Source organism: Helianthus annuus, chromosome 4, assembly GCF_002127325.2.
Source record: "Helianthus annuus cultivar XRQ/B chromosome 4, HanXRQr2.0-SUNRISE, whole genome shotgun sequence".
Lineage (NCBI taxonomy): Eukaryota > Viridiplantae > Streptophyta > Magnoliopsida > Asterales > Asteraceae > Helianthus > Helianthus annuus.
In genome coordinates, this window is record NC_035436.2 from 201,381,539 (window position 1) to 201,405,372 (window position 23,834).

Here is a 23,834-nt window from a genome sequence, read left to right on the forward strand (position 1 = left end):
TCCTAGACTATCACCTATCATGGTCCTCGGATGTCAGGACGGTTCCGTAGGTTGGGATAACACCTACGTGGTCACATGCCAATTACTGCCTCGGATGTCAGGCACGCACGTAAAACCTACGTGTACGCATTACTTACTTCTATCCTCGGTTATGAAGGATACGTGCGTAAAACCTACGCACACCCCATACGCGCTACTGTTCTCGGACGAAGAACAAGGATAATACGAATAGTCTAGTGGTCACATAACATGGGAAGCCCCCACCTGTATAACTTACTATTGGCCCTGTAGAGCCACCCGTTACTTACTGTTACGCATTTACTTACTGTGAACTCGCTCAACTAGTTTGTTGATCATTCTGTTACATGCCTTGCAGATCGTTAGGTACTTGGAGCTTGCACTGGAGAAGCGGGTCGTTGTGGGCAAGGATCGTGGTTTCTACGTTGAACTATTATGACATTTAAAACTATTAACTATTGTTGGTTTATTTACTATGCTTCCGCTACACTTTGAAACTATGGTTATGTTTTGAACACCTATCGTATTGAATGGATGGTTTACATTTGTTTTACTTAATATTAATTACATGTTCAATATGATTGGTGGCTTGATCCTGGTCAGTCACGCTCCCAAGCGGTGATACTCCGCGTGTGGATTTTTGGGGGTGTGACAGTAACTTTGCGGTTTGGCCCTCGGTTATTTACCGATAGGGGCCTCGTGTTATTTACCCGCATTATTAAGTCCCCGATTAGTTTATTAATTATTCAGAAAGCCTTAACTTTCATTATTGACGCTTTTAACCCTTCTCCTACGAATTCGATCGTAACTTTCTCGTTTCATAACGAAACTTTGCGAAATTTATATATTATATTTTAGTGAGTGTATAATACCGTTACAAGCCTTGGGAACGTCAAAGGGTCACTCAGAGGTATAATTAAACATGTTGACACGGTTAACCCCTGTAGCTTGTAATCTCTCACTTTCTTTCGCGTTTCGATTCCGTACGATCTAAGATTCATTCGTTTGAAGGTTCAAGCATTTATTTAGGGTTACTATACAGTATATCTACCCTTGTTGACATTTATAACCCTCGAATTTACATACTTTCAAGGTTTGTCAAAATTAGTCCTTTATTTAATATCAATGCCACGTGTAAACAAATGACACGTGTTAACACATTATTGGACACAAAAATTTCGAGGTGTTACAGGTGATGATGTAGTGGGTTTAATTTTAGGTTATTGAACACTTGTCACTCTATAAATCCTTCTTACACTTCTTACAATTAGGAGCCTTTTTAGAATAACTTGACCCCATGAAAAAAGAATTCGAAAAGTAAAAAAAGACCATATTTCAAAACTACCCTCATCCATCTCTCATTTATGAAATAGATAATAACTTTTGCAATATTTTAAAAACCGGTTTTTAAGTCATACCGGGTTGGGCTCTTAAATGGTTCAACCGGTTGAACCAGGTTGTATCGGTCGGTTGAACCGGGTTACTAGTTAACCCTATAAATTCCATAAAATACATATTCATCTAAAAAACAATTCAATCTCAACTAGGATTTATGTAATTGATCATAGTGTTATCTAAAAATAACTATTTTTATTGTAAACTATTAAGCATTTTAAGAATATTTTATTAGTTATAAACAATATTGCATTGTACAATGTGAGTAACAGTTTCAACAACGATGAAATATTGGAATAGAAGGCAGTAGGTTAATTATCGGAAACATGGAATATCAATATTACCTTAATATCGTATTTTATTAAAATTAAGAAATCAAATCTTAAGATAATGCAAACCGGTTAAATGATTTGAACCGGTAGAACCGGATTTACCACCTGTATATAAGACATAGCGTATTCGGTTTTTACCGGCCTTTACCGTACCGAACTTAGGTCCGATATTCGGTTTAACCAGTATAAGCGGCCGGTTCATACCATTATTTAAAACATTGACTTTTTGTTAAACTTTGAAACATTGTTTAAATTCCATCACTGGATGAATGCAAAGTTGAAATCTGAAAATCAATTAAATGCTGGAATTAATTTAAATTCCATCACTGGATGGTTGAAAAGTTGAAATCCATTAAATGGTGGAATTAATTCTAAATGTAATTCTGTTGTTGTCAACCAAATATAATTTCTTATGGAATTAATTTTATTTTCAATTTCAATTCATGCAAATTCCATGAACCAAACAGAGTACAGTTGGTACATTTTACTTTTTTTCCTAATCACACCCATTTACGTCGAGATAAATCCAACACCTTTAAAAAAGGAATCTTGAAATAATAAATACCAACCCAAATAAATACATTTTATACCAAGTCCACATGCAACACATTCTATAATAACTAACATATATTCAAACCGGCGTCATCAAATCAATTCCACCGTCTATTTCGGCACACCATTTATGAATACCGATCATCTATCACCAAACCGGCTACAAATCGCCGTTTCTTCAACTCATCTGTTCTTCAACTGATTGCCACAAATTCATCTGGACCATCGAGAAATGGGGATTAGATCAACTTTGACCAAGGGTAAGAGAAGAACAGGGGGAAATAATACACCCCAACTCAAGTGTCCTTCATCTCTTTCATCAAAATCCAGTTTCTGTTTCACAGCAGGAAGTAATCAGGTTTGTTTTTGTCATTGCTATCCATATTTTGTGAATCAGACTATTTTTTTTTATATATATATAGAGTTAACTGTCATTTTCGTTAGGTCAATTTAAGTCAAATTTCAAATTTGTATTATTCTCGTTCATAATATTCTTGAAATGTGCCGGAAAATCCAAAAAGTTAAATGTTAAATGAGGGGTAAAAAGGTAACTTTGACTGTTAAATGTGGTTGGAAAATTATCTTTTTACCCCTCATTTAACAGTCAAAGTTTGGGCAAAAAGAAAATAAAAATGGAAAATTACCTTTTTACCCTTTATTTAACGGTTAAAGTTAACGACCATTAACTTTTTGGATAAAACTGCTATGTTTCAAAAATTTCAGGGACATAAATGGTATAAATTTGAAATTTGGCATGGACACCATAGGGACGAAAATAGGACTGTTCATGAGCCGAGCCAGCCCAAGCTCGGGCTCAGCTATAAACCGAGCTAGCTCGGCTCGGATTTGAAACCGAGCTGAATATCAAAGCTTGGGTTCGGCTTGGTTTAGCTCGATTTTAAAAAGATAAATAAATAAATAACTCTCAAAATTTAGAGCATTCACATCCATTCCACTGAATTCTGTGTGTGGAGTTTTTATAATATAAAGAGTATAAGGGTGTAAGGGGTGCTCACCTAAGAGGTGAGTCCCCTCTCTTACGCCCAACCAATCCTCGTGTGCCATGTCAACTCCCCTCTTAAACTCCCCTAACACCCTAAATTGATGGCGGCACTCCCCTCTTAGGTAACTTGGTTTTTATTAAAAAAAAAAAAGTTTTGATTGGTTCACTCATCCTCTCTCCTCCCTCTCTCCTCCCCCTCTCTTCGGTGAACCCCCAATAACGCCCCTTCCAATCATTACACAATTATTTTTTTTAATTAAAAACTTAAAATACTTTATTAAATTAAAAAAATTACAATATTAGAAATAAAAAACCAGAAAAAAGTAAAAAAAAATTACATTGCCAAAATCTAATTAAAACTTTAGAGACTGAAATGCAAAATCCTTTTTTAAGGACTTTTGAAGTTTAAATCCTTTTTTTAAATACAATCAAAATGTAGGGACTTAAATGAAAAATCATCATCTTCTTCCTTTCACCCACAACAACCACATGCAACTTTTGTTTTTAAATCACATTCTAATTAAAACTAATTTCTTTTGTTTTTTTAATTAAAACTAAGTATACACACGTGGCAAGGTTCAATTGGGCAAAGGAATCAACCTCCGGCGTTTTTCAAATCACGCCAACGTCCATTTTTTCGCAAATAACGCCGGAAAACGCCTAGGGGGCGGCACCAGGGCGTGATCGGGCGTTTTCGGGCGAGATTCCGGGCAAAAAACGCCCCACTACGTTCGGTCTTAGTAGTCTAAAATATTCTTCAGTACTTCAAAAGACCATATCCAAAATAAGTTCAACCTAATACATTACAAATTAAAATCAAGTTCAACAATACAAAATAAAATTTAAATATCAATAAAATACAATATTAGTTCTTTAGTATGATAATCAACCTCCAAATATATCAAAGATATCAAATTACACTCCTGAATACATGTAAATAATAATCCGTTTTTTGTAATATATTATATATAAAAATAAAATATATTATAAGTAAAATAGTTCAAGCTAGGCCGAGCCGAGCTACCAAGCGAGCCAATCCAGCTTGTTACGAGCCGAGCTAGGCTCACTTTCTAATCGAGCCGAGCCGGCTTGGCTCAGTTTCAAACAGAGCCATTTCGAGCGAGCTTTTTCCGAGCTAAATCTGAGCGAGAGCTCCGAGCCGCGAGCTTTTTGGGTCACGAAAATGGCAGTTAACTGTTTTATACGTTGTACGACAGGGGGATAGTGATTCAGAGGCTACCTCATTCAGTTCATCGGTGCATGGGTCAACATCAAGTCGAACTTCCTCTACCGTTAGATATAGCAGTGCTATCAAAGGAGGAAAGCATCAAAGTAAAACACTTGATACGTCGAATTCACAGAAAGTCACTGGTTATGGGAGCATCACGCCAGCCGCTGCATTTCGGATTGAACCATCAGATGCATCACCTGATCTCCAGGCAAGTTAAAAACCGTGGTCAAATCTAAGACTGCTTCAAGTTTTATCTGTTAGTCATCATTATCTTTCCCTCTGTGCAGAAATCCCGGCAAAAGTTCACGCGATCGGGTAGTTTGAAATCCTTAAAAATATTAAGAAAAAAGAACACTTCATCGTCTGAATCGAAGAAACCTTCAACTGTCAATGATTTGCACTCAAAGAAAGCTACATTTTCTTCTATTCTAAAGGACTCAAAGTTCCCCGAGCAGGTTGAACTTGAGCCTCAGGTGGGTGTAAAAGAATCTGAAGAAGTACTCTCAGCCGCTAAACTCTGTTCATACGAGCATTGTTCCCTTCATGGTAATCATTATCATCATGAGACGCCACTTAAACGGTTTTCATATCTAAGGCATCGTTCTTCAAAGGATCGAAAAAGCATTAGTCCTCAAGTTCGAGCCACAGATAAACATCCCGCTAAGAAAAAAGAAGCTAAGGTAGCCAAAAAGGTTTCTAACGAATACGGGAAGGAAAAAGAAGTTGATTTTTCTATAGAGTTCTACGCAAAAACGAGACCCGAGCCTAGTTCTGAACCAAACTGCAGTCGAGATGACGTGCACCTGGCTGATATTATGTTTGGTGTTAATGGTGATGATCAAAATGATGTTCGAAACCGAAACCTTCAGATGGACGATCAAGATCGGCTTGCTGACGTTAAAAGTAAGAAACTGAGTTTCAACAATGACATTCAAATGAGTATGTGGCGATTAATTCATCGGCATATGGAGTCTGGTCTTATAGAGCAACAACTACAAGAAGAAAAACAATCTTGTTTAGACGACGATGATGTTATGAATCAAGGAAAGGAAACCCAAAAGACGTTTGCAGTCAAGATTGTACGAGAAGCGGTTGAGAAGATTCTTCTTCCAGAAGAAGACGGTTCAGAAAAGAATCAAGGGGATGATGATCAAACAGATCCGAATCAGACAGCTAACGATCTGTTTGGTACCAAAAAGGATAAACCAAACGAGTGGAATCATGTAAAGGAAGTTGTACTTATGAGGAGGTTTATTACAGAACTAGAAAAGGCGAAGAAGACACTAGATCCCGACAAGCGAGGACATGTTCCATTAGTACCTGAACCAGAACCAGAACCAGAACCAGAACCAGAAGCGGAGACTGTGTCTTTAAGGAGTCAAACAAGCGTTGAGAAGAAAAACTCGAATGAATGGATGCTTGATTATGCTCTTCAACAGGTTGTTGCTGAACTAGCTCCAACTCAGAAAAGGAAGGTTGCTTTGCTTGTTAAATCTTTTGAAATGATCACTCCAAAACTCGCGAAAGAAGTAGCAATATGAATCCGTAAGTCAGTTTTTCTGCGTGTTCAAGTATATCTTGGGTTCAAGTAATTTGACTCGGTTTTGTACGAGCGATTTTAGGTGTTTGCAGACTAAATTATACAACTAAGCTGAGCGTAAACATAATACATGTACTGCATCCGTATACTTTTGTAGTCTCATCAATATGATACGTATGTTTTCGCAATACAAAGCAATGTTTTTCAGTCGTTTTGTTACAACTGTATAAATAACGAAAAGGATACTTTTCGGAGTACCTAAGTCGAAGATTTTTTCTAAAAAATATGAAAACAAGTTTTATTTTGGTCAACGTGAAGTTGAAAAGTCAGTGGCGCGTCTAAGATTTTTTTTACTGTGTTACTGTTCGAAAATGCTTGATGAATCAGTATTACTTATTCACTTAACTGTTAGATGCGCGAAAAACACATGAAAACAATGGTATACATGATCAATGTGAACGTGAAAAAGAGTGTATAAATGATCTAATAACTCAAAAAAATCTTTTTTTATAATTTAGAGTTATTATTTTGACCAAAAATGGTATTTTTATTATGATTTCTATGTCACTTGTCTTTAGTTGATGTATCGGTTACTTTGTAACAACTTAAAATAGTATATATATAATAAAGGCTAACGGGCTGTTTGTTTACCTCTTAATGAGGCTCTTAATGGTTCAGACCTCTTACTGGTTCAACACTTAATGGTTCAGACTGTTTGTTTCACGAACAGATGTCTGAATGGTTCAGACATTTGTCTCTGAATGGTTCAGACATTTGTCTCTGAATGGTTAAGATTTATACAGAGTCTGAATGGTTAAGACCTATAATCTGAATTAGTCGGACATTTGCCTCTGAACGGTTAAGCATTATACAGGCTCTTAATGGTTCAGACCTCTTATTGGTTCAGCACTTAATGATTCAGACCTCTTACTGGTTCAGCACTTAACCATTCAGATGTTGCCAAACAGCTCCTAAATTGTAATAGTTAGAACAACTTTAAAAAAATCATTTGGATCTATATTTAATCATTTGGTAAAATGTATCTAGATATGGAACTTCTATTTTCTCAAGAAAACCCCTCAAACGACCAAAGTAAAAATAAATACAAAATTGACTTTTGACTTACAATTATAATTATAAATCAATAACAATTCTAGAAACTTAAAAAAACAAAAACAATTCTAGAAACCAACCAAAACTCACGAAACCAACCAACAATTCTATTTCTATATTCATTTTTGTTATTAGAGGGTACTTTTATTAGTGAAATGATTTTTGTAGGCCAGTATCTTTTGGGCCACATATTTACCAACAAATTAAAGTTCATCATGAAACTACGAGGTATTAATTGAAGCAATGAAGTATGGTTTACTCGTATCAAAGTGTTTCGTAAGGAGTTGTAACTCTAGTTTACAAAAAACTATGGATGTATACTACTATATCTATATATCTATATATCTATATAAAACATTTCATATGTACAAAATAGTAATTTAACATCAATTTTTTAAGATGGCATACTAAAAGTCTCAAACAAAACCCTATATTTTTACATTTTTCTCCCCATTCTACCCTGCTCTCCCTAAATCCCCCTATCAGATATGAAACCGTCCTTTGAAATTGAATGTTATCATCAATTTCTTCAACTCAATCGTTCTCTTCAATGCGATAATAATTAGATTCTTCAATATAATCGTTCCTCCGCTCATCCCAAATCATGCCTTGTTTCACTAATTAATTCATTCCCGCTCGCTCCCATTTCTACCCCTGCTCTCTTTTCATCGCTCAACACACACCTGCGACATCATCCATTATCAGTTGCAAGACCTCAATTCCATTCATGAGTTTAATTTTCAATCCAGTGAATGCCCAAATTAAATCCGTTGAAACCGATGTCTCTTTGTTTCCCTTTGAATTGAAAGAGTGGGAGGTTAGAAGTAGAGACAGAGAAAAGTAGGGAAGCAGCTGTTGGTTTCTAAAGCAACCGATGGTTTTATCTAATTCTTACTTTTTATATATGTTTTTGTGTGTACTGATGATGCAGGGTTTTTTGAATATATTCTTTTGTAGTGATATTTGCAATGATACTAGGGCTTGGTTCAAATGTTTTCTCGGACAAGGTAGATTCATTGCGAAAAAAAGGAATAGTTAAGTGATTGAAAGCAACCACATACTCTTTCCTGGATGGAGTGACAAATTGGTTAGTTTTTAGTTGTTTTGTGCGTTTCCTTTATTCTGGAGTTTCATTTACATTTTAGCTTGTTTGGGTTATAGTGTTCACTTTTAAAGCAGCTTGAAACAGCAAATAAGAGCATTGGTAGCGTTGTTGTTGTTCTGGCTGAGAGGTATGGATATAGTAAAACTTGAATATAGATTCACGGGCACTTTAGTTATATGCAGAAGTAGTTTTGGTTTCGAAGGCACAAGCTATAATTGTACTCGCAGCAGATGAAAATGTAGATCAGGTATGTCATACTTATAGATTTTCTTTTCCGCTTAAATTGTTTTTATACCCAAATTCTTGACATCATCAGAGTAATGCACGTGCGTTGAGGGTTGTGCTTAGCCCTACTTGAGTAAACGAGGGGCTGAGGGGTCATGTTGTTGTTGAGATGTCAACTCTTACATTACCATTTTTTGGACTGCTTTCTATTGGTCGGCTAGGTTACGGGTCAAAACTCTTGGCAGTCTTTTAATAAAACAAGGAAAGGCCGAAGATGCTTTTACGTGGTTTTTCTATATATTTGCTTAATTGCTTTTATTTCTAAATTTATAATTTTTAATTTTTTCATATTTTTCTCTTGGTTAATCTTAATTGTAGGCTTATTTACCAAGTTATATGGAGAAAATGATCAAAGGGTTGGAATGGACATGTGCTCTCTACCTTACGCAAAGTGCGCAAAAGGTAAGATTTTTTTTACGTTTTTTTGTATATGCATAAAAACTGTCTTTTGGTACATGTCAAAACGTGTTTGACTGAATTAAACCATAATACTTCTATGATATACAATAATAAACTGAATATAAGAACATAATGATTTAAGGGGTTTTTAGTATTAAATATAGACTGTAGCCAACTTTCAAGTCCCAGCCCTTTAAATTGTTCCGGTTGGGATATACACAACTCAAATTGACCCATTCATAAGTAAATGGGTCAAAATTGTTTTGACCTAGAATACGGGTAAAATTGACCCACTCTCATTCAGGTCGAAACGAAACGGGTTTTGATTAAATTAGATACGGGTAAAATGAGTCATTTTTAAAGTAGTCTATTTGTTTCCGATTAAAGTAGTCTATTTGTTTCCGATGTTGACTTTCAATTAACTGGCGATGCAAGGAAGGCCACAAGTGCATTTTTCAACTTAGGAAAACATTGAAAACATATTCAAACTCTACTCGCTTTGCTCTTGCATGCAACACATCTTCTAAAATAACCGAGCTCATCCAGAGTAAGTGTGCGCTTGTACGGTTTCCCAAGGTCGTGGTTGATGCTAAAAAGGTTATTATTTGTGCTACTGCAAAAAAAAAAAATGTTTTGTTTTGATCGATGGGGATAATGTTATTTATTTGTGTAAATAATAAGTTTCTATCCATTCTTCATATCTATTATAAATGTGATAGATGCATAATTGGTTAATATTTATTACTGATGTAGGTGCCTTATGTCCCAAATGGTCTTGAAATGATTAAGTGCACCTGGAGTTGTTGAATCATTTGCTCAAGTTTGTTCAGAAGTGGTGCAATGGATCCCTTAATGGATTCATATATTGAGAGAATGCAAGCAACATGGGTAAACTTGCAAAAATGAATTTTGAGTCCATACAGGTCGGTTTAAAAAAAAACTATCAAGCTGGTGGTGGCGGTAACGGTGACGGTCCGACGAGACATTTATACAAAATCACATTTCCTTAAAAAAACTAAAACTACTGAAAAAAATTATAGTTTGCAGGTAATATTTATGTTGATATGATCGTGATATTTTTCTACACGCCCTTCGCTTCCGGTCCCCAGCCCCTCTATTGGTAAACTATGAACTCTTCATTTTTGTTATGTAACTAGAGAATTGAGTAGCCATATTGTAGCGAGTCGTTCCCTTTTGCTGAATATTTACTCTATACTTCTAATTTGATTTTGTTCCAACTTATTTTGCTCCCAAATGTGTGGATTTTGAAATTTAACCCGACCTTTTGTTGTTGCTGGTTTAAAATTAACTTATAAGTTTAAACTATTCAAATTTACATGTCTGGTTGCTGGTTTAAAATCAACTGATAAATTTTTACTGTTGAAATTTACATGTCTGGTTATGTTGATTATTAGTTTATCATTAATTCTTTGATTTGGTATCACGGCTCTTGAGGCTAGGGAAGATCAAGGATAGGCGAGATGGCGTACCAAGGAGGAGGTAACCTGAAGTCGACCTTCATTGATAGAGTGAAGATGTATACGGTGGTGGGACCGCTTGCTAGCCACATGGCTACCACCGAATAAGCTTAGACCTCTTCGCAAAGGCAAAAGTACTGATTTTGTTGATTGTTTTAATTTTCTTTAGTAAAAAATGAAAGGTTTACTAGATAAATATGCGTACATGTAAAACAGTTGAGAAAGATGCAGTTCCCGATAGTTAAATAAAGCTTATTATTTTGTAGTACATTGACACGCACCTCACATAATATAGTTGTCTAATCGTAATCCAACATTTTGTAACCTTTTTAAATAATACACAATAAGGGGGCATTTGGTTCGCGTAATGTTTTGGAATTGGAATTTGTATTCTAATTAGAATTTGAAGGATTTGGATTTGGAATTTAAACATTCCAATTGGAATTGGAAATTGTTGGAATTGGAATCTCAATTCCATTTTTTATGTGTTTGGTTGTCAAATGAATTGGAATCCATCGCTCGACACCCACAACCCCCGGTTCGGGTCGAAAAGGTTCGGATCGAAACAGTGCAGGTGGAAACCGTTTGAGTTGAAATTGTACAGGTTTTTGGGCGAAACAGTTCGGGTTGAATGAAACGGTACGTGTCACAACGGTTCAAATCGAATCGGTACGGGTCGAAACGTTCGGGTCGAAACAGTACGAGTCGAAACGGTGAGATTCCAATGAATTTACTTTAATTCCTTCACATATAGGAGGATTTTGAATTCCTTTAGTTAAAGGAATTCGAAGGAATTCATACCAAATTTCAATTCCAATTCCATTGTCAACCAAACACATAAAGATTAGAATAAGATTCCAATTTCATCAAATTCTGTGAACCAAACATCTTAAGAGATGAAATTCAAATTTCAATTGCCTTAAATTCCATTGAATTCCTACGAATCAAATGCACCCTAAGTGTTTTCATATTAACTGTAGCACTACAATCTTTTGCATACTTCATGCTTCTACATATATACAAAATTATAAAGTATAGCACCATCATACAGATTTGTTATTGCTGAGTATATATGATTTTTTTTTAAATCTAAATAGTATGTTTGGTCTGCAAAATTTATAAAACCGGGCAAAGTAGTGGTCTTAGATCTGCACTTCTTCTATATGTAATATTCGAGTGCTCATTTAGTTGATTTTATGTTACGAAAACTGGGACATGACCTGCAACATTTGGATGCAAGTAGTGGTGGCAAGGTGGGCGGGGTAGATAAGTTGCGTAAAGGGTTAAATGTGTTCGGTTCTTAACCTGGCATAGGTTGATCCATTAACCCTCTTTTATTTTTGTTCTATCATTATTAATGTGGAAAAACAATACCATTACAAACAATAATATAAACCATGGATACCATGATTTGGGTGGTTTTTGTTTGTTCCAATCTGTTTTTACGACCCCGCCCCTTGTAAGGTCCTACAAATTCAACATGTTTCGAGCACAACCCAAGTTCCCATGTTTTGCTCTTTTCCAAGTGATGTATCGTTGACTCCGCCGCAACGCGCGGGTTTCCCACTAGTTATAATGGATAAATGAAAAATATTTTAAAATGCCCAAAAGTTAATGATTTTTTTTTAGTTTAGTGCATGGGAAGGTTAACGTATAATATTACTTAACGTACGATATGAAATTACGCATGTTATAAAACTCAAAACCCTAATCACACATGTTGAAAAAACATAATCACGCATGGTTATAATTTTCAACATACGTGATTATTTATTTTTCAACATGCGTGATTAGGGTTTTGAGTTTATAACGTTCGTAATTTCATCTAGTACATCAAGGAATATTGTATTTTACACTTTCACTTAGTGCATAATGTATAACTCTAAAATGAATGTAAATTAGTATTTCAAACAATAAGTACAATTTAATCGGCTTATCTCAGTTACACTTTAATTTACTCATCTTTAACCGACCATAATTTTTCCATACGTGATGTTTTTTTTTAAAAAGTATACACTATAAAAACAAACATTTTATTCTCTTTAATTTTAAATGTAATATAGCTGTAGTTTTTTCAAATAAAACTTGATATGTTATGTGACTAACAATGTTTATAGGTGAGCAACAACTGAATTGTTAACTGAAACCAAACCAAAAACAGCGAAACTAAACTGAAAGCAGACGAAACCGAACCAAAATCAACCTAAAACTAAATTAACTGAAAACTGAATTAGCTAAAAAAACAAGTACAACTATTTTGTACTCTCGTTTAACTGAAAATCACCTACCATTGTAAAAATATGGTTGTTACAATTTTATAGACAAAAGATCAAATACAAATACCTTTAACGTACAAAACGTACGAATCGAAGGTTTTCCTGAATAAATGTGGTGACATTTTTGTAATTATATTACTCGTAGAGTAATTATCAAAATTACTCTACAAATGATCTTGTAAGGTAATTTGGTAAAATGGTCTTGTAGGGTAATTTTGATCTTGTACAGTAATTTTGAATTGTATGTTGTTTGATAAAACGCCTGCTTGCGGTATGCGCATATAATGTATATATGTATGGGCCATCGGGGGCAAAGGGTTGAGATCCTGTACAAACAGTGCTAATTATAAGAACCGTAAGAACAGATCTGAACCATTGTTAATTTAAATCAAGGGTTGATATTGATTATAAATAAAACTCTTATAATTAAAAATTACTACTAACAAATTAGGGGTAATTTTGTAAAATTGCTAGTCATTTGACCATTTTCTATTAAATACAAATTCCACCAAGGTTTTTTAAACTAAAATAACTTTTATATACTTCATTATTTTTTTTAAAAATATATACCATAAAATCAAGTATTTTTTTATCTTTAATATGAGTACCATATTGCTATACCTTTTTGTATTTATAAAAGTGTTTTTTAAAAAAAGTTAACAAAAGGTGTTTTATATTTGTGCTAATAAGGTGCTGATTATGTGTTAATTATAAAATAATACAAACAAACACCAAAAGTAGATATAATCAGCACATCTGGTGTGCTGATAATGGAGAACGATTGAAGATGTTGTGCTAATGTCGTTTATGTTGATAATGGAGAACGATTCGAGGACGATGTGCTGATAATGAAGAACGATTAATGATGTTGTGCTAATTATATAGTGTTGTGCTGATTATATTTTTTGTAATTATTTTTAATTAGTTATAAATAAATATGGTCAAAAAGTCTAAATTACCCCTAAACTAATTTTTTATTGATGGACACTTGTCAATTATGTATTGGTTCTTATGGTTCTTACAAACTTAAGTGTTTGTATTTGATCTCATTCCCGGGGGCAAAAGTGAAAGTGCACCAATTTTAACGTCATTTTACTAGTTTCGTGAAAATAACGTTAAAAGCTGAGGACGGGTAATCATGCATCATGTGGTGGCGTTAATAGCTGAAAGACAAATTTTCAAAAAAAAAAAAAAAAAATAGCTGAAAGACAAAAGGGTACATGCACTAATCGGTCTTTGTCCCGATTGCTGAGTGTTATGTGTCTTATGTCCAAGACTTGATGCAAAACTACTATCGAGTCGGGTGTCTCACTGGAAGCAGCCTCTCTATTCCTACGGGGTAAGGCTGTCTACCTCTTACCTTAGCTTTGCTATTGGTGGGATTTACTAAGTATGATGATGAAGATGATGATGATTTTTAATAAAATTATCCTATAAGATCATTTTACAAAATTACCGTATAAGATGATTTATTTTACTTTTTTATACTTTTTGTTCACGCGAAGTTAACTTTGTTACAATTTTATACTTATGTCATCTAAAACTGACCATGTATAAAATAACAATTAAATATGCGAAACATATTTGAATGTTCTAGAAGCCAAAGGGCGGTCAAAACTCAAAACAAAAGCCAACAAAAACCCTCTAGAAGACGATTACAGCCGTTACTTGTTCGTGAAGCACAAGAATCAAACCCCCAATTTACCCCATATATATTCATCAAGAATAATTACGTACCACAGATTCTGCGCAACAATTTAATTTCGATCAACAAAACAAACAATTGATGGCTGGCCTGCAACAATTCTACTTCTTCCCTACAGATTTCCTCGACACCATTAGAGACCACCCTTCTCTTCCTCTTGATGCAAACAAAGACGATGGTAAGACCCGTAAATCGATCTTAGCTTTACCCGATTCTGTCGAGACATCGAACAGTAATTACAAGAAGGTGAAGATTTCTAGTGATTACTTGCCAAGAAGAGTGGTTCCTCTCAATAAACATAGTGTGTAAATCGTCTCAGGTTTTCGACACTCCGGTTTTGATAATTTATTCTTGTATTGTGTTTATATGCACAACAACATTACGTAATTTCTATACCTTGATGATATGTTACAGAAGATACTTTGTTTAAACTTTGAATTGCTTTATAACGGATGGATTTTTGTGTCTATACATTTTTTGACCCCCGTCTTCATTGTCAAGCTTCGCCACTGTATCCACAGTCATGCCAAAATCATCATAGACATAAAAAAGAAACTTTCATTCAGATTCAAACATTAACTTAATATGGTAAACAAACATTATAACACAATCAAATACTAGTCTTTTTGGTTGCGGCACTGGACCTTTTACAAATCAAGATTGGTTGCACGTTTTAACGGTTATTGAGATGAGGTCGTGAACAACTGTCTCAATATCCATTCTATCATGTGGAGACTCTAAAGAGCATTGCGCTCCAATTTTTACTAACGAAATCAAGCTCTGTTCATCAGTATTCTCATTTAGAAGCCCCGGATCTAGAATCTGAAGCACCGAACCATCAGCCAAGGCATTTCGAGCATAAGAATGCAAAGTTAGACCACCTTCAAACACCAGATCAACAGGTTCCTTCCCTGTCATCATCTCCAACAATAGGGTCCCATAGCTATATATGTCCCCGTTGGCTGAGACCCCGCTTCCAAATCCATATTCTGCATCATGTGTAGAATTAATTGTATAGTATTATGTAAACGAAAAGAAAACGGTTAAATGGACTAGTGATCAGTAGCTTACCTGGAGGTGCATACCCAATGGTTCCTCTAAAAACACTTGAGCTATTGTTATTTGCTTTAGATACTCCTTCTAGGGAAAGAATTTTCGCGAGTCCAAAATCTCCAACATGAGCGACCATATCAGTGTCCAGTAAAATGTTGCTTGGCTTCAAATCACAGTGGACAACTACGTTTCCACAGTGACAGTGTAGATACTCAAGAGCACAAGCCACATCCTTGATAATGTTTATTCTTTGAGCAAGATCTAGCATTTGGTGTATTGAATGCAGCCAACTCTCCAAACTCCCATTTGACATGAAATCATAAACTAAAGCTTTGAAATCATTGCCTTGGAAATCGATACTTGAACACGAAGTTATGACCTTCACCAGGTTGCGATGTCGAATATTTCTCAAGGCATCACACTCGGCCATAAAACTCTTAAACCCTCCTTGGAGATTAAGGTTCAGTACTTTGATTGCCACAATTAAGCCACTTTCATCAAGAACTCCTTTGTAGACCGAAGCAAAGCTACCCGTACCAATCAGATTTTCTGCAGAGAACCCTTTGGTTGCTTTAAAAAGTCTTCCGTATGAAATCTTTTCAAAGGACTTGGTCGATATTGTATCCAATGGTTCATCTTTATTCCTTGTTATACAGAAGTAAAACAAGATAAATGACACGAGAGCTAAACCTACAATTGTGGAAGATAGTGAGATCGCTATAACTACACGAGCCGAAAGCTTTCTGGAACCTCTTTTGGAGTCGCTAGTTGTGCATTTGGGTAGGTGAAGTTCAGGTATGCCACCACAAAGTTTACGGTTTCCATGGATGGATATCATACTTGTATTGGCGAAAACACCTTTAACAAACACCTCTCCCTCAAAGTTATTATATGAAAGATCTAGATACTTCAAATCCATTTCCTGCAAATATGTTGGAATAGGCTCAGAAAAGTTATTTCGGGACATGTTAACATATTCGAGACCTCTCAAAGAACTCAATGCCTCTGGCATCGATCCATGAAAGAAATTTCTGGAAAGATTTAGGGTTTGAAGGTTGACACAGGTGCTAAAACTACTTGGAAGTTCGCCTGATAAACTATTCTCGGACAAATCAAGATATCCTAAGCTCTTCAGGTTGCCAATCTCGTGTGGAAGAACTCCAGACAGATTGTTTTGACTCAGATCTAGTACAATGGAAAGTGAAGACAGTTGGAATATTTCTTTGGGTACACTTCCTCTGAGTTTATTTACGGAAAGGTCTAGATATAACAAATTTTTGCAATTGATTAAAGTCGACGGTATAGTGCCTTCCAATTTGTTCCAGTCCAAATATAGTTGGGTTAGAAATGACAGGTTGCCTATAGATGGAGGAATAATCCCAGAGAAGGCATTCAAAGGAAGATATAGTCCTTCCACGTTTCGAAGCTTTCCTATGCTTTCAGGAATCAAGCCTGTGAAGTTGTTTTGTCCTAGATTAATTAGAGTCAGGCCAAACAAATTGCCTATAGATGAAGGTAGGCTGCCTGAGACATAATTATCATCAAGCGATATGTAATTAAGTTTGGATGAGAAGTTTCCAAGTGAATTCGGTAACACCCCTATTAATCGGCTTCTAGAGAGTTCCAACTGCTCTAAATTGCTACAGTTAGACAAAGAATCAAAGAAATTCTTGAAATCAACAGGGTTGCTTTCAAAATTATTGCCAGCAAGACCCAGAATCTAAAGTTTATACAGTTTTCCAAAATCAATCTTTATTCTCCCCTTAAAATCATTTATAGAAGCATCAAAAATTTCCAATTCTGAGCAATTTAATATCGAGGGTGTAAGGAATCCACTGAAGTGATTATCACTTATTTCTAGTATCTTAAGATGAGGTTGGCTCAAACATAAGTTTTTGGGTAGATTACCATAAAGTTGGTTTTGTGGAACACTTAAAAGTTCTAACATCGAAAGGTTATAGAAAAACAACGGAAACTCTCCAACGAGGCCATTTGCTCCAAGCTCTAATTGTCTCAATTTTTTCAACTGATTGAAGGAATCAGGAATGCTACCTCCTAACGGATTGTCACCTAGAAAGAGTCTTTCAAGATATGTAAGATTGCTAATGGATGGTGGAATTTCTCCTGTGAAGTTATTTTTCACTAAGACTATTGTTCTAATCATCTGCAAAGAACTAAAAATATTTGGAATTCTCCCAGACAGCCTATTTGGAGATAAGTGAAGAAACCTTAGTTTTGAGCAACCTGATAAGTTGGTTGGGATTTCTCCCGTGAAAAAATTGTTTCGAAGGGATAGAATTTCTAATCGAGATAAACGGCCTATTTCGGGAGGGATACTTCCATGAAGTTGGTTGTCATTTAAGATGATGTACCTGAGAAAGCTGAGGTTTCCGATGAAAGGAGATAAAGAACCTACTAAACCTTTGTCTGTTAGATTCAAGCTTGTGACTCTTTGGTGTCGGCGACCACATGTCACTCCAGGCCACATGCAAAAAGGAAGAGAATTATTCCATGATCTGAGAACACCGCGAGGGTCGTCTGTAATCCTGGTTTTGATTTTCAGTAATGCATCGTCATCTGTAGAAAGATTCAAACCAGACACAACAACATTCATTTGTAAAAGAATAGCAAGATATAGCAGGATTGCTTTTAAGAAGAATGAGGAGCACATAGTTACAAGTGTTCAAGATTTGAAGAGCTAGATTTTAAGATTTTGAACGAGTGAAACTACTTGTAGGAACCTCTCTATTTATTCAAATCAAGAATGCATTAGAAAAAAAAAAAAAAAAAAAAAAACAAATCACCTTTTCCATTTAACACATATTATAATTTCATAATTGTTCAACTATCACAAAAGATTTTTACTTTTTTGATTTCAAAAGATTTTGTATGTTTTAGTCTTCCACTACTGTGTGGTCCGTCCACTTATTCTACTTTTCTAATAATATAGGGCGGCTGTGTGTGAAATATGAAATTTTATTGGTTGATATTTGAACAAATTAAGTTGAAAGTGACAAATCATTGAATGAAATGGATCTAAGAGTTACAAATTAAACTAAACTCTATGAAACCATTCTGGTACTTGTTCCACAGATTCCCTTTTGTATCAACAGTTCTATTGGAGCTTGCATGAGAGAGATTTTATATATATATATATATATATATAGAGAGAGAGAGAGAGAGGGGTTGGTTAACGTACAAGAGTGTCTATTGTGCAAAGCGTACACGAGCATCTCAACCGCACATCTAACCTAACCTAGATCTTCAATTGAACGCGGTAGCACAATAGTAATTAACTTGACATAATTACACTCGATATTGCATAATTACGTATGGGTTGGGTTAAACCCAAATCATGCACGTTATTTGCATAATTGCACACGTTAATGCATAATTACGCACGCTATTACATAATTACGCATGTTATAATGTTGAATTACGCACGTTATAAAAAACTCAAAACCCGCAAGCCACCAAACATGAAAATTACGCATGTTAAACTCAAAATTACGCATGGGTTGTTTCAAACCCTAATTACGCATGTTATATACATAATCACGCATGTTATAAAAAGATAAGGAATGACGCGTACGCTTCGCACGATAACCACTCTTGTAGTTTACACTTTCTCTCTATATCTATGTATATGTGTGTATAGGGTGGGGTTCCAGAGTGAACACTATTGTATTTGTGAACTGAGTTAACAAATCTTGACCATTGATTTACATCATCAAATCGTAAAATACAGTACTAGTGTGTTTTCATCATCAAATCCTGGTGATTGATTTACAGTTGTGTTCACACCTGTGTATTGATAATCAAGGGCTAGGATTAGTTCACTAACGTTCACAATCAAAGGGGTTGCCATTTAACATTAGCCATCAAGATGGTGTTTGAGTCGTGTTTACTAACAAGTTTTGTACTTCGGAAATCTATACTATATAATAAAAGAAACCTGTTTTGGGACACTTATCATTCTCTCATTTAATTGATTAAAATTATTAATAATACTAAAAATAATAATATTTAATCTAAATTAATACAAATTCTTATTATTAATAATATTTAATCAAATCTAAAATCTAATCTAATACAAATTTTTATTATCAATAATATTTAATCAAATCTGATAAGAATTCATACGAATTCCAAAGTTGATATTAACTTTCAAATAATTAAAAAAAAATTCACCTAACATCACAAATGTTTCTGTTAAATTCGATTAATTAATTTGTTCAACAATCACTATTATCTTTATCATTCAGTACGGTTAACCAATTTATCATAATACAACCTCCCACCTATTCAATCATATGATTTTTCAATCTTATATTAACTAAATAAATAAAAATTAATATTCAATCTTATCCTACTTTAAATATAAAAAAAATCCGTTAGTTCAGATTAATATTCAATCTTATCCTACTTTAAATATAGAAAAACCGTTAGTTTTTTTAAATATTTTTTTTATTATTTGGTATATAAAATCATATTTATTCAACCCATGTAATACACGGGGTTTTTTAAAAATATAACTTTTTTTATTATTTGGTAAACAATGTTACATTTATTCAACCCGTGTAATACAATGGTTTTAAAGATATATTTTTTTTTATTATTTGGTATATAATATTACATTTATTCAACCCGTACAATACATATGGTTCTTATATATATAACTTATTTTATTATTTAATATATAAAATTACATTTCTTCAACCCTTGCAATAAAGGAGGCTTTTAAAAAGATAATGTTTTATTATTTGGTATATAAAATTCATTTATTCAACCCGTATAATACATGAGGTTATAACCTAGTTAAATATATAAATAAATTACCAGTTAAAAAAATAATTAATAAATTACCTAAAATTTCGAACCCAAAATAAATGAACCATTTTGCAAAAGCTATGGTTCGTTTGTTTTAGCTAACCAGATGAATTATTATGTGAATGATTAAGGTAAAGGGTTAAAATGGAACCATAATTAAATGCCTCGTATCATATCAGTTTATGTATACTTTAGTATTTTATTACTTTTAAACTTATACATCCTAATAAATTGGTATGTCTATGAGTATGCTTGACATCCTAACAAGACTCAAGTGAGTGAGAGTCCGCTAAGGCACTAACATAAACATTTTCATCATTAGTAATAGCACTCACAAACCCATCATCACATGCCACCATCTTAGCTACACCATATATATGCCATTTTCTTCACTTATCATGACATAACTAGTAATAGCACTCACAAACCCATCATCACATGCCACTATCTTAGCTACACCATGTATATGCCATTTTCTTCACTTCATTCCCATAAACTCTAATGATCAGTGCATTTCAAGTACACTTTATTTTTATATCAATAATAATAAAAACGCATTGATCACTAGTATAAAGTAAGATGATTTAGTATGGTTTAATTATCATGTGGGTTAAAAAGAAAATGAGCTTAAACAATAGATTTATTAAATAAAATTTAAAAAGTAAATGTGACCAAACAAAGTTAATAAATTTTAATTGCAATTAGTGTTGATGGTTCTAAACTGCTTGTTAGAAGAATAAATAATTTTGTTTGGGTTATGTATTGCAACTAAAAGAATAATGAGATAATGAACTAACTTCTTAGATTGTTTCCATGATATTTTGTGCATACAGGATAAAAAACACAAAACAATTAGTTATGGACTTTAAATGGAATTAAAGCTAAATCATTAGTCCAACAACTTATACAACTAAGGGGCTCAAACGTTGACTTGGCTAGATTGTGTGAAAAGAAAGATGTATTAGGTGAATAATAAAGGAAACAAAAAAAGAACAGAGCTGGGGTAAGGGTTTTAGACGACTGTAGAGAGAGAGGCACATCATAACGGCAGATAGTTGTTCTTTTGGGACGCAAGACAATTTGACGGGGATTTTTGACATACACGGGATGCAAGGGTAGGCTCTCTACGGTTTCCTCCAGGCAGATGGTTCGCTTAGGTTTTACATTTCTCAGTTTATACTCATATTTGGATGTGTTTTTGACCTTGACAAATTTGTATGAATACATTGATGTGTTGGTTTCTTTGAACTATTTGCATGTGTTTTGAGTTCTTGCTTTACAACTTGTTCGTTGATGACAAAACATAGTAGCTTGTTGGGTGACATAGAGTAGGTTGACTCACACTAGTAAATAGGGTTAATCGAAAATATAAAAATCACATCCAGAAAAGAGAACTCACAACACCACATCCACAACCATCACCAAAAATATAAAAATCACAAATTAGAACCAGGAGAACCAAATTCATTATCTAAAGATAATGATTAAGAAACTCCTGATGCATCTCTTATCAAAACAACCACCACTACATCTCATATATCCACCACTACAACCACTGTACTTACTTCCATCCATTCACATACCATATCTCCACCCAATATACCTGACCCACTGGAGTTGGAACATGTCTCAAAAGAGATAGAGTCCTTCTACTCCACTGATGCATCTCCTATCAAAACAACCACCACTACATCTCATATATCCACCACTACAACCACTGTACTTACTCCCATCCATTCACATACCACATCTCCACCCAATATACCTGACCCACTGGAGTTGGAACATGTCTCAAAAGAGATAGAGTCCTTCTACTCCACTACTGACATAAGCAAAGTGATCTTTCCTTCCCTCAGAAGATATAAAAAGCCTAAAAATGTACAAGAGTGTCTGGACTTAAAAGCTCAATGTCACACCATGATATTTCCACGTATTACCGGTGGGCCCGGTGGGGAGTATCGTGACGTAGTTGATATCATCATAGTCAAACAACACAAATTTAATTGCACAGCGAAACAAAAAGATAGATTTATTTCAACTGAATAAATTGTAATATTAAGTATCACAAAATAGTTGAAACAGATCCACATGCGGATCAAATAAAAAGGAAATTGTTCAACGGACTTTAAAGGCATCTAAAGCTTGCGAGACTTGAGTAATGATGCCTGGAGTAGCCAGCCTATTTCGTCTAGTACCTGCACTTAGCCTTTTTGGGAAAATACGTCAGTTTACACTGGTAAATACAACTTAACTGAATCATTTTGAAAAGAGTTTGAAAATTAATTTGAATGCACTTAGGCAAAATACCTTTTATAACTTGGGACAATTATTTAAAAATAATCTTGTATACAGTTTTACTTATTTGTCGTCCATTAGGGTCGGTTTGTAGGGCCGGACTAGATTAACTGACACGCCACATGTATAATACCCACAAGGTTGATTCCTTTAAGTGGACTACCAGTTTTTACATATGCAACTGTCAGGTGTACGCCTACACCCCGTGCTTAGGTCGTGGCCATTTCTTTGAATGATGCCAAGGATATCCGGGACATGGTCATTTAACCCCCAAAGGCCATACACCAAATAATACATATTAAACGGGTCATGTAAATACATTAATCACAATCCGATTTAAATGACTACACACCCGACCAAGCGGTACTTTTATAGTACCGTATCCCAAGCCCGTATAAGGAAAATAAGTTAAGAGTATTTACCTGAGCAAAGTATAAACCAAATACAGCAAGTACACGTAGCTTTTACTGGGCTCCTAATCTGGAACGAAAGTTTTTTTTTAATAACCTATTAGAATCCTAACGGGTCTTTAATTAAGCTTAGACTTAGACCGGTTAGTTTTCAAAAGGAAGATACGGTTCAAACGCATGATAAAGCGAAGACCGGTTTAGAATGTGGTTTTGACCCGACAAGCTTGTATGCTTGTTTAATATGGGTAACTTAAATACATTCTGGATTTTGAGACAAAAATGATATGGTTTGGCCCGTTTCGGCTAATACATGCAAGCTAGTTACATAAGCCGATCCGAACGCGAAAAGTGCGTAACGAGTAACCAAATGAGTTATATACAAGTTTCCTAAGTTAATATGCCTTAAATATGTTGTGACATCAGTAAGATATCTTCTATTATGCCCAAAATGAATTCAAACTCAAACTATGCCCCGTAAGGGCATTTTGGTCATTTTAAGGGTTATAAAAGAGTTTAAATATTAACCTGAGTTACAGGTCTGATATAATCAGTAAAAAATACTTAATTTAATAAGTTATAACAGTAGGGTATCATACATATGTGAAATTTATCAATTATAACCAAACTATGCACCGTAGGGGCATTTTGGTAATTTCACATAAGCTTAAAAGGTTAAAACCGGAAATCTGAGTTTAAAACATTTGCTTACTGTTAGAATATAAATATTTACTAAACATATCAGTAGGAATCAAACCTTATATGTTTAAAATAGTTTTGATACATACTATGCGTTAAAAACGCTTAAAAAGGCGAT

General features: G+C 34.5%; 2 protein-coding genes and 1 long non-coding RNA gene across 6 annotated transcripts; 2 read left to right on the top strand and 1 right to left on the bottom strand.

The window, feature by feature from the left end:
* Positions 1-2,373: 2,373 nt before the first annotated feature.
* On the top strand, positions 2,374-6,284 carry LOC110937952 (calmodulin binding protein PICBP-like). The gene is made up of 3 exons (XM_022180420.2): positions 2,374-2,655; positions 4,518-4,739; positions 4,819-6,284. The coding sequence occupies exons 1-3, from the start codon at positions 2,530-2,532 to the stop codon at positions 6,070-6,072; spliced, it is 1,602 nt and encodes a 533-aa protein (XP_022036112.2). The 5' UTR covers positions 2,374-2,529; the 3' UTR covers positions 6,073-6,284.
* Positions 6,285-7,593: 1,309 nt separating this feature from the next.
* Positions 7,594-10,719, top strand: LOC110937951. Of its 4 annotated transcripts, none has more exons than XR_002591131.2 (4): positions 7,594-8,536; positions 8,893-8,976; positions 9,413-9,570; positions 9,727-10,719. It is a non-coding gene; the product is annotated as an uncharacterized LOC110937951 (long non-coding RNA). The 4 variants fall into 4 exon arrangements; XR_002591130.2 differs by having other exon boundaries at positions 7,595-8,271; positions 8,346-8,536; positions 8,893-9,570; XR_002591129.2 differs by having other exon boundaries at positions 7,595-8,536; positions 8,893-9,570.
* A 4,253-nt stretch (positions 10,720-14,972) lies between these two features.
* On the bottom strand, positions 14,973-18,193 carry LOC110937950 (probable LRR receptor-like serine/threonine-protein kinase At3g47570). The gene is made up of 3 exons (XM_022180419.2): positions 17,858-18,193; positions 15,504-16,407; positions 14,973-15,421 (listed from the first exon to the last, which is right to left on the bottom strand). The coding sequence occupies exons 1-3, from the start codon at positions 17,954-17,956 to the stop codon at positions 15,087-15,089; spliced, it is 1,338 nt and encodes a 445-aa protein (XP_022036111.1). The 5' UTR covers positions 17,957-18,193; the 3' UTR covers positions 14,973-15,086.
* Positions 18,194-23,834: the final 5,641 nt, after the last annotated feature.